The 11,794-nt window shown below is 33.2% G+C and overlaps 1 protein-coding gene across 2 annotated transcripts in view; it reads left to right on the plus strand.

Annotated features, from left to right (window-relative positions):
• Positions 1 to 11,794, plus strand: part of ADAM18 (ADAM metallopeptidase domain 18) — a 112,782-nt gene that overhangs the window by 2,477 nt on the left and 98,511 nt on the right. For both annotated transcript variants that reach the window (XM_037741425.1, XM_017537021.2), the window contains exons 3-6: positions 6,961 to 7,016; positions 9,194 to 9,272; positions 9,632 to 9,708; positions 10,676 to 10,853. In XM_037741425.1, coding sequence (XP_037597353.1) covers positions 6,961 to 7,016; positions 9,194 to 9,272; positions 9,632 to 9,708; positions 10,676 to 10,853 — 390 coding nt within the window. The remainder of the gene's footprint in view (positions 1 to 6,960; positions 7,017 to 9,193; positions 9,273 to 9,631; positions 9,709 to 10,675; positions 10,854 to 11,794) is intronic.

Below are 11,794 nucleotides of genomic sequence, written 5' to 3' on the forward strand. Positions count from 1 at the left end.
AAAAAAAAAAAAAAAAAAAAAAAAATTTCTTACTACTTGTCAAGAAGCATATAGCAACTATGCAGGGCTTGATGAAATAGTTTTGCTGTAAGAGACATGCAGTATTCAGTACTTGTCTCCACTTTTGGTATTATTTATATGGAATTCTTAAAGCTATATTTTGTTGTATAGGGTCTTCTTTTCATGTTTTAAAAACTTTATTGAGTTATAATTCATATAAAAATTGCACATATCTAATATATACATTTTGATGAGTTTGAATATATGCATACACCCATGATATCATTATCACAATCCATGTACTAAACATATCCATCATCTCCAAAAATGTCCTTGCATATTTTTGTTTTATATTTTGTACTAAGAATTCTGAACGTAAGACTGATCCCCTTGACATATTTTCAAATGCACAATGCTGTATCATTAACTATGGGTACTGTGGTATACCGCAAATCTGAAGAACTTACTCATTTCTTATTACTGCAAATTTGTGTTCATTGAGCAACAGTTCCCCATTTCTCTCTTTCCTCAGACCCCTGGAAACCACTATTCTATTCTCTGCTTTTATGATTTTGACTATTTTATTTTATTTATTTATTTGAGATGGAGTGTTTCTCTGATGCACAGGCTGGCGTGCAGTGGTGTCATCTTGGCTCGCTGCAACCTCCGCCTCCTGGGCTCAAGCAATTCTTGTGCTTCAGCCTCCTGAGTAGCTGGGATTACATGTGCATGCCACCACACCTGGCCAATTTTGTATTTTTTTCACCAGAGATGGTGTTTCACCATGTTGGCCAGGCTGGTCTCAAACTCCTGACCTCAAATGATCTGCCAGCCTCGGCCTCCCAAAGTGCTGGCATTACAGGTGTTAACTACCACACCTACCTATTTTGACTATTTTAAATTCCTCATATAAGTAAGTGTAATCATATAGAGTTTGTCATTCTGTGACTTTCTTATTTAACATAGCATAGTTTCCCTTGGGTTCATTCATGTCACAAATAGCATTTCCTTCTTTTAAAAGGCTAAATAGTATTCCAATATGTTTATATGCCACATTTTCTTTATACATTCATGTCATTGAACATTTGGGTTGCTTCCAAACAATGAATATTGTGAATAATATTGTAATTAACATGTGGCTGCAGATATCTCTTCAAGTTCATGGTTTTAATTTTTTTGGATATGTAGCCAGAAGTTGCATTGCTGGATCATATGGTAGTGCTAGTTCTAATTTTCTGGAACTTCCACACTGGTTTTCATAATGGCTGCATCATTCTCCATTCCCACCAATGGTGTACAAGGATTCCAACTTCTCCACATCCTTGCCAGTGCTTGTTATCTTCTGCTTTTGTTTGTGGGTGTGGGTGTGTTTTTCAATAAAAGCCATTATAATAGCTATGAGGTGATATCTCATTGTGGTTTTGATCCTGCATTTTTTTGATATTATACAGTTTCTTTTTCTTTTTTTTTTGTTTTTTGAGACAGAGTCTCGCTCTGTCGCCTAGGGTGGAGTGCATTAGCACAATCTTGGCTCACTGCAACCTCCACCTCCTGGGTTGAAACAATTCTTCTGCCTCAGCATCCCAAGTAGCTGGTGCTACAGGCACATGCCAATATGCCTGGCTAATTTTTGTATTTTTAGTAGAGACACAGTGTCACCATATTGGCCAGGCTGGTCTCAAACTCCTGACCTTGTGATCCACCCGCCTCGGCCTACCAGAGTGCTGGGATTACAGGCATAAGCCACCACACCTAGCCAATATTGAGTAGTTTCTTATACCTGATGGTCATTTGTATGTCTTCTTTGGACAGAAGTTTATTCAAGCCCTTTGCCCATTGTTTAATCAGCTTATTTGTTTTGTTTTTGCCTGTTGAGTTGTAGCAGGTCCTTATAACATTTTGGATATTAACTCCTTGTCATATACATCATTTGAAAATATATTCTTCTATTCCATAAAACAATGGCTTAAATATTGGGACATTACAGGAACTATAAAGAAGGCTTCAAACCTTCTGTTTTATCTAAGTATAGCATGGAAGCCATCGTGCCATTATTGGTTTAACACTGGGAAACAACTCTTCAGCTGGGGAGAGCTGACCTCAGAATGTGTTTATATTCTGCTATCAATGCCTTGCCAAAGACCATTGTGAACACACCTGCAATTGAACAAGAGGGGATTATTACACATTGCAGTGAGGAAGAACATACTCCTTGGGGAGCCATGGAGCATCTCTTTAGGAGGATGCTAAAGCACTTACAAGATTTTGGCTTCTGTTTTGGGAATTTAGGGGAAGTTTTAAGAAGTATGTCTTTGTTCTGGCTTAGATATTGTTAGGAAGTAGGCATAATACTATGATTTCCATCTTTTTTAAAGGCTAAATAGTAGTATTCCAATATGTTTATATGCTGCATTTTCTTTATGTGTTCTTTAAGTTAATTGTCTTATCTAGAGCACAGGAAGACCAGAACATTTCTAAATCTGTCATTAGTTAAGAAGCAGCAGCCATTCTTGCTAGCCCAATAGGGCATATTTGATATTTTTTTGGCTGGGAAGGGTTTACATTTAGTTTGTGTTCACACATGATTATGAAGTAGTCTTGCTTTTGTCTTGATGCATAATTATCTGACAGTGCTCCCGTGTTATGTTGATATCCTTTTAAAGTGCTTATTTTCAACAGCAGAATTCCAAGCTAACTCTTAAATATTACTGACTGCTTTCCTCTTTCTTATTCTTTATTTGATGAATTTATGTTAGGAACAGAAGCAAGCATTGGAATCATAAATGTCTGCACAAAACAAATACATATATATTTTTTAATGAATTGTCATGGTAAGATTGAGAAGAATCATCTAAACAGAATATCTATTTCAAATGACTGTTTATAGATATTAATATAAATAGAGAATATAAGAAGATATATGTAACTACATATTATGTATAAATTATGTATGACTACGTGTATATTATGTATATCAAGGTGCATGTATACTTGACATGCATATTTTACACACACACAAATATGTCAGTGACTACACACATGAATAAATATGTACAAATATATACACCAACTTGAGTGTATGTGTATATATATTTATTTTTTAAGAACATAATTATTTTTAATTACTAATTTTGTAACATTTTAAACTTTCATTTTAAATACTCCTTGAGTCATATTCTACAGTTTTTTATTCATTTTTCAATGTTTTAAAATGAATACTATGATTCCTTTTTGGCTCAAGTAGTTTGGGAAGAGGACATTTTATCTTTGATTTTCAAAATACATTTTTTCTGGGTTTTCTTTTTTAAACTAAAATGACATTTTGCATTGATAAATAACATATATATCTCAATGAATTTTCACAAAGTAAACGCACCTCCAAAACTAGCACTAGGTTCAGAAATAGAACATTTGGAGCAAGTCACAAACCCTTTCATGACTCCCTGTGGTTATTTTCCTGTTTATTTTGACTTATAATGCCCTTACTTATTTTTGTTCAGAATTGAAAGTTACAGGCATATCTTGGAGATATTGTAGGTTTGGCTCTAGACTACCAAAATAAAGTAAGTCACACAAACTTTTTGGTATCACAGTGCATGTCAAAGTTATGTTTACACTATGCTATAGCTTAAGTGTGCAACAGTGCCATGGCTAAAAATAACAACGTATATACCTTAATTTAAAATACTTTATTACTATAAAAGGGTAACTATCACCTGAATTTTCAGTGAGTTATAATCATTTGTTGGTAGATGGCCTTGCCTGATGTTGATGGCTGCTGACTGATCAGGGTGGTGGTGAAGGTTGGGTGGCTGTGGAAATTTCTTAAAATAAGACAATGATGAAGTTTGCTGCATCTATTGACTATTCCTTTCATGAAAGATTTCTCTGTAGTATGCAATGCTGTTTGATAGCATTTTACCCTCAGTAGAACTTATTTTAAAGTTGGACTCAGTCTTTTCCAACTGTGCTACTGCTTTATCAACTAAGTTTATGTAAATTCTAAACCCTTTTTTGTAATTTCAACAGCATTACGGCGTCTTTACCAGGAGTAGGTTCCATCTAAAGAAACCAATTTCTTTGCTCATTCATGAGAAGTAACTCCTCATTCATTCAAGTTTTATTATGAGATTGCAAAAATTCAGTCATATATTCAGGATCCACTTCTAAATTCTAGCTCTCTTGCCATTTCTACCATATCTTCTCTTGCCATTTCTACCACATCTGCAGTTATTTTCTCCACTAAAGTCTTGAATCCCTCAAAGTCATTTGTGAGGTTTGTAATTAACCTTTTCTGAATTCCTGTTAATATTGCTATCTTAACCTCTTTCCTTGAATCATGAAGGGTCTTAATGACATCTAGAATGGTGAATTCTTTCCAGACGATTTTCAATTGACTTTACCCATATCCAACAGAGGAATCACTATTTATGGCAGCTATAGCCTTAGAAAATGTATTTCTTAAGTAATAAGGCTTGGAAGTCAGAATAACTCCTTGACTAGGCAGAATGGGTTCTGTGTTTGCAGGCAGGAAAACAGCATTAATCCCCTTGCACGTCTCCGTTAGAGCTCTTGGATTACCAGGTACCTTGTTAATGAGCAATAATATTTTGAAAGAAAACTTTCTGAGTAGTAGGTATCAATAGTCAGCTTAATATATTTAGTAAACCATGTTATAAATAGATATACTATCATCCAGACTTTGTTGTTATATTTCTCATCACAAGCATAGTAGATTTAGCATAATTCTTAAGGACCCTGGCATTGTCAGAATGGTCACTGAACACTGGCTTCAATTTAAAGTCACCAGCTCTAATAGGCACTAACAAGAGAGTCAGCCTATATTTTAAAACTAGACATTAAGATTCAGTTGAATGATAGCTCTATTTTTAGTTTTTTGATGTTTGACCTAGCAGTCTCACTAATGAGTATCTACCCAAAGGAATGTAAATCATATAAAAAAGACACTTGCACTTGTATGTTTATTGTACACTAGAAGGCCAACATCATGCATGTAATTCCCATGTAATAATCAAGCACGTGTGCCCCTGAATCTAAAGTAATAATATTTAAAATGCTATGCATTGCTTTCTCCTCTCCAGCTATAAAAGTCTCTAGCTGAGTCCTAGATGGCATATTCTTCCAGTAGAAGGCTGTTTCATCTACACTGAGAATTTATTGTTTATTAGAGCAGTCTTCATCAGTTATCTTTGCTAAATCTTACACAGCACTATTCACAATAACAAAGACATGGAACCATTCTAAATGTCCACAAACAGTTGACTGGATAAAGATATACCATGGGATATTATGCAGCCATAAAAAGAATAAAATCATGTCTGTTGTAGCAACATGGATGGAACTGGAGGTCATTATCCTACGTGAAATAACATAGAAGTGAAAAAATAAAATATTGCATGTTCTCACTTATAAGTAGGAGCTAAGTAAATGGTACGGTTAGACATAAAGATGAAGAAAATAGACTCTGGGACTCCAAAGTGGGGGATGGAGGGACAATACTTACTGGGTACAATGCCTAATATTTGGGTGATGAGTACACCAGAAGGCCAACATCATGCATGTAATTCCCATGTAACAATCAATCACAGGTACCCCTGAATCTAAAGTAACAATTTTTAAAACGCTGTGCATTGATTTTTCCTCTCCAGCTGTGAAAGTCTCTAGCTGAGTCCTAGATGGCATATTCTTCCAGTAGAAGGCTGTTTCATCTACACTGAGAATTTGTTGTTTATTATAGCAGTCTTCATCAATTATCTTTGCTAAATCTTACACATCAGCTTCTACATCAGGACTTGCTACATCACTTTGCATTTTTGTTATGGAGATAACTTCTTTTATTAAACCTCATGAACCAACCTCAGTTAGCTTCACACTTTTCTTCTTCAGCATTCTTACCATTCTCAGTCTTCATAAAATTGAAGAAAGTTAGGGCCTTTCTGCAGATTAAACTTTGGCCTAAGCGAATGTTATGGCTGGTTTGATTGTCTATCCAGACTGATGAAACTTTCTCCATATTGGCAATAGGTTGTTTGTTTTTATGTTATGGGGTCCATTGATTTTTATTCTTGAGTAATGTTATTAAAATACTCATACTACCCAAAGCAGTAGGCAGATTCAGTGCAATCTCAATCAAAATTCCAGTGTCATTCTTCACAGAAATAGAAAATACAATGCTAAATTTTGTATGGAACCACAAAATAACCTTGAGTAGCCAAATAACTACTGAGGAAAAAACTTAGAGGCATTATACTTCCTGATTTAAAATTGTATTTAAAAAACATAAGATTTAAAACAGTATGGTACTGTCATTAAAAAACAAAACAAAACAAAACAATAACAACAACAACAACAACAAAACAGACATGGAGACTAATAGAACAGAACAGAGAGCCCAGAAATGAATCCAAACATATACAGTCAACAAATTTTCAACAAGTTCACCAAAAGAACACAATGGGGAGGAGAGTCTTTCATTTCTGTCTGGTTTTGCTTCTTATATTTTACAGCTCTGTCATTTGGGGCATACCCACTTAGGAGTGTTACGTCTTGCTAGATTGATACCCTTTATCATTATATAATGTCCTTCTCATTCTGTAATACTAATACAAAAACTTCTACTTTCCTTTCATTTATGTTTGCATGATATGCATTTTGCAAATGCCATTAATTCCTTTCTTTTTATGGCTGAGTAGTATTCCATCATGTATGTATACCACAGTTTCCTTTCATTTTTATTTTAAAAAGTCACCCCATAGGTTAAATTGGTCACACTGATCCTGAATTTATTAAGGTACTAAATTCTTACTATTTAGAATAATAAATTCTAAATATTATGTTCATTTTTAACAGTGACTCATTTTTATTAACTTGGATGAATATTGTTTTATTTTATACATTTCTGATTTCCTTAATAATCTTTACTGATTTGTTTTATTTTAGATTATTTACATCATTACAATTGATGGACAGCTGTACACTCTACATCTCAGAAAGAAGTAAGAGATGTTTTTTTTTTTTCATTAAGGAAAAAGGAAAGCTTTAAGTTTAGATTTTACAGCCTTAAAATTTTTGTGCAGTATTTAAATTCAGGAATGCCGTATAATGTAGACTTGCTTTATCAATCGACTTCCGAATTTAGGAATCATTATTTCTTGAATATCAAATCTAGAGGGCTATTTCCTTTTAATTTTTAGCTTAGTATTTTCAAATTATGAAATAAACTACATACTTGTATAATCTGCAATTGAACATACGCCATTGAACCGAAAAACTGTAAGTTGTATATTAAGTATATCTGGTGAAATCAAATATAGTTACACATCAAATGACTATTGGTGAAAACTTCAACTAGTGACACAATTTTTATTATGTGTTGATTACATATGTATCTATTTTTAACAAGTTTACTGAACCTACTTTACAAATAAAATTCTCTAAATTATAAAATTCAATAATTTTAATGACTTTATGCAATGTTGCCACCATCACATATAAATCAGTTTTAGAACATTCTTTCCCCACATAAGACCCCTCATGTGTTTTCAGTTAGTCTCTGTTCTCACTTACAACTCAAAGCAACAATCTACTGTTTGTATCCTGATTTGTATTTTCTCAATATTCTACAAAGATTAAATTAAGTAGCCTCTTCTATACATCTTCAAACATATGTATTTACAGCAACTGTCCCTTGTGTTCCTGCTTCTTTGTAATTGAGCAAGCCTGGAGGAAATTATTCTCATTTAATTCATGACTACCCTACTTAATTCATGTTTACCTTTCATGCCACTGCAACTCCACAAAAGTGTTTTCTGATAGAATCATCAGTGGTCCTCATGTTCTTGATGCCCTGCTTGTGTTTTATTTAGTCTTAATCTCTACTTCTCGATCTTTTTTTATTTTTGGCAGATTCTTTCTTATCTCTTGAATTTCAGAGTACTCCATGGTACTGTATCTGCATTTTTTTTCTAGCTATATTCAATCACCTGGTTGTTTAATTCTTGTGACTTTAAATATCATCCATGTATTAGTTGTTCCCAAATTAATATTTCTACCTTATTCCTCTTCTATAAATGCCATATTCACTTATCTGAGTACTTAGTTGATAACCAAGTTTATACTAGAATCCTCATAGGTAACATGTCCAGATGGAATTCTGACTTTCTTCTCAAATTTGTCTTTCTCACAATAACGTCAGGAATTGGCAAAATATCAGTTTTTCATGAAAAAAAAATTTAAAAGTTGGAGTCATACCTGACATCTTTCTTTCTTTTGTTTTCCCCTATTTCCAGTGGATTATAAATCCATGTATTCAACATATATCTATATCTATATCAAAACCCTACAAAATATATCCAGAATAAGACCTTCCCCATTGATGCTATTTCAGTTCAAAGCACCATCATTTCTTACATCTAAGTGGTCTCCCTGTTTCTTCTGCTTGTTTGTCCTGCAGATTATTCTTAACACAGCACTATCTGATTTTACTAAAACATTTGGTCTGAGGCTGTCTTTATCTGCTCAAACACTCCAGTGCTTCTCACCTCTGTGACACCATCTCTTATCCTAGTCTCTCTTCATCACTTCACACTCAGTCATATTGTTCCCTAGTTGTTCCTTGTTTATATAAAGCATATTTCTGCTTGGGGGTCCTTGCATTTCTATTAACTCTGTCTAGAATAACAGTTCTGTGAAAATCCATGTGTTTTATTCCTCAGGTATTTAATCATCTATTCAGAGAGTTTTTCCATGCAATCCTATCTATATTTTGTAACCACCCTCCCTAGGCCTTATCTATTGTCATCTAATTGCTAGTACTATGTGCCCCTGGCTGTCACAAAAACTAAGGCTTTTTGTTTCTTGTTTATTGCTGAATCTCAGCACCTAGTGAACACTCAATACATTTATTGAATGTCATCACACACAGCCATACACACAAATGTCTGATGCAGGGGAGTCTCAGAGACTGCCCCAATGCTAAGAAAGTCTAAACTCCTTGATTCACCGGTTGTATGAATTTCAACTGTTATGCCTCATAAATTAACTCTAATTAAATCATGCCATTATATAAAGCTGATTAAATCATGTTACAGAAAATGTATGTGATATTTGTTTTTTAACATTTATATTAAAATTATGACTCAAACATTTTTATTATTTCTTGTTTTTTTTTTAGCTCATTCTTACCCCAGAACTTTTTGGTTTTTACATATAGTGAAACTGGATCTTTGCATGCTGAGTCTCCATATTTTATGGTAAACTAAGATACCTTATGTTTTTTTGTTGAAGTGGATATTTTATTACCATTAGAATGCTTTTCATGTTGACAGTTTAATACAAATGTTTTATCTTTCCTGATATGTTATTGACTTTGTACTTAGAAATGGCATGTGATAGAAATGAAACCCAGGTACAAGAGAACACTCACAGAGACCTAGGTGCTGCAAAGAGAATTGTCAAATATCTTTTTTTTTGAAAATATGCATTAATAATTCTGTATGATTCATGATCTTATTATTAAATATTTTAGTATTTTATATCTTCTGAAATGTTCGACAATACATATTTTATTCACAACAAATTTATATACTTGCCTTTCTATAATGTTTTTCAGATGCATTGCCATTACCAAGGATATGCTGCCGAATTTCCAAATTCATTTGTGACACTCAGTATATGTTCTGGTCTCAGGTAATAGCAGCTTATAAGAAATCTACAGATGGAGAATTTAAGATACACTTTAAAACAAAACTTAGTGACTAACACACGCAAATCGTGGAAGTTTAAGGGAAATCAAAGCTGAAAGTTTTCTTTATAACAGCTTTATTTTATTTATATTAATGTTAATACTTGGATTTAAGGGCCTATTCCCATGAAATCAATCCAGGGATATCATGAAAAATGGGATATCTTCATGAAAGAAAACTTTAAAACATCTCCATCAGTGTAATTGTTGCATTCTGTATCTGTTTTCTCAAATAGTTATGGAAAATGGCACTAATTAGTTATATAATTACAATAGGAAAATATAGTATGTTTTCAGCTTAGTACCAGATATAAAACAGCTAATTAAGAAGATCCCTCAGGAATAAAGGATGAGGATGAGTCATTTTTGTTACTGATGCTGGGAGACTCATTTATGGTAAGTTTATCAGGAAAAGAAGGATCCAGAGCAGAGAAAAAAATGCTCCCTTTAACTTTCCTTTGGTTTCAATTGCCTGATTTCTGAAATTTATTCACATCAACTCAGAAAATTGGCATTCCCTGAATGTGGTTTTTATAGATAACAACCTCTTTAGCTATATAGTCTATTTATGTCCTTTCCCTTATCTAACCTCTGTAAGAACAGTAACGTTATTCCTGGAATTCTCAACAAATATATTGGTTTTTGGTAAATTTGGCCTTAATTCATTTGATTGTCTTTCAGAAATATTCTTAATTGCATTTCGATCTTTAAAATGTAAGCAAAACGAAGCCAGATATGGTGGCTTTTACTAATGATAAACTGTCCCCTCCTAAAAAATGAAAAAAGAAAATGGTCTCTAAATGTGTTCTTTAGTATAGTTTCTTATTTCTTATGCCATTTCAGATTATCATTTTGATGGGAACATTTGTGGGATTTTTATAATTAGTCCCTTATTGCCTTCTAAATTTTCAGGGGATTTCTTCAGTTTGAAAATATTAGTTATGGAATTGAACCATTGGAATTTTCAGCAAGATTTGAACATATAATTTATCAAATGAAAAATAATGATCCAAATGTATCAAGTTTAGCAGAAAATTACAGCCATATTTGGCAGAAAGACCAGCCCTACAAAGTTCATTTAAACTCACAGGTGACTGTCATCATTCTGATGTTATGACGTACTGGAAAATTGCCTTTGTAGTTTTCTAGTTTTCTTTTAAATCATGAAAGGAATATAATTAGCTATTGAGTATAAATACTACATTTTATATATTTTTCTACCTTTAAATAAAACCTTGAAACTTCATCTAAAATATTTGGAAAGTTATATATTTCAAGCTTAATATTTTATGGTGTATTATGTAACATTAATGTTTATATTTTTAAAAACAATATGGATACTATTGAAAAAGTTTATAAATGCAGAAAGAACAGAGTCACTATTATTCTAGTACCTTGGTAACATTACTTTTAATAGTTTGATATATATCTTACATCCTACTTGAACATATCTTTCTAAAATACACAGCTGTTTGCATATTGCTCAATGCTCTTAATTTGTTGGTAGACTAGGTATAGAATTCTTGCTTGACAGTTTCTTTCTTTCAGCACTTTGAATATTTCAATCCATCACCATGTGGCCTCTGTTTTATTTCTGATAAAAATATTCTATTACTTTTACTGAGAATTCCTTACACAAAATGAGTTGCTTCTCTTTTTTTCTTTTGAGATTCTTTCTTTGCCTTTGTCTTATGGCAGTGTGCTTATCATGTGTCTATGAATGGATCTCTTTGTGTTTACCATACTTGGAGCTCAAAGCACTTCTTGGGTGTGTAAATTGATGTGTTTTGAAATTAAATTAGCTTGTGTGAATCCTGAAAAAAAAATCCCGAGAAGCTATGAAACCATCTATCTGTGTGGTTCCCAGAGATGTTACACTTATATGCTACTTTAAAATTTGTCTCTATTGGAGATCGATCCAAGATGGCCGTTTAGGAACAGCTCAGGATTGCAGCTCCCAGTGAAAGTGCAGAGGGTGAGTGGATGCCGTGTTTTTATTGCCCACAGACTAGGAAATTCCCGGGCAGAGGC

This window comes from Cebus imitator, unplaced genomic scaffold (assembly GCF_001604975.1).
Source record: "Cebus imitator isolate Cc_AM_T3 unplaced genomic scaffold, Cebus_imitator-1.0 Scaffold5, whole genome shotgun sequence".
NCBI classification, from domain to species: Eukaryota; Metazoa; Chordata; class Mammalia; order Primates; family Cebidae; genus Cebus; species Cebus imitator.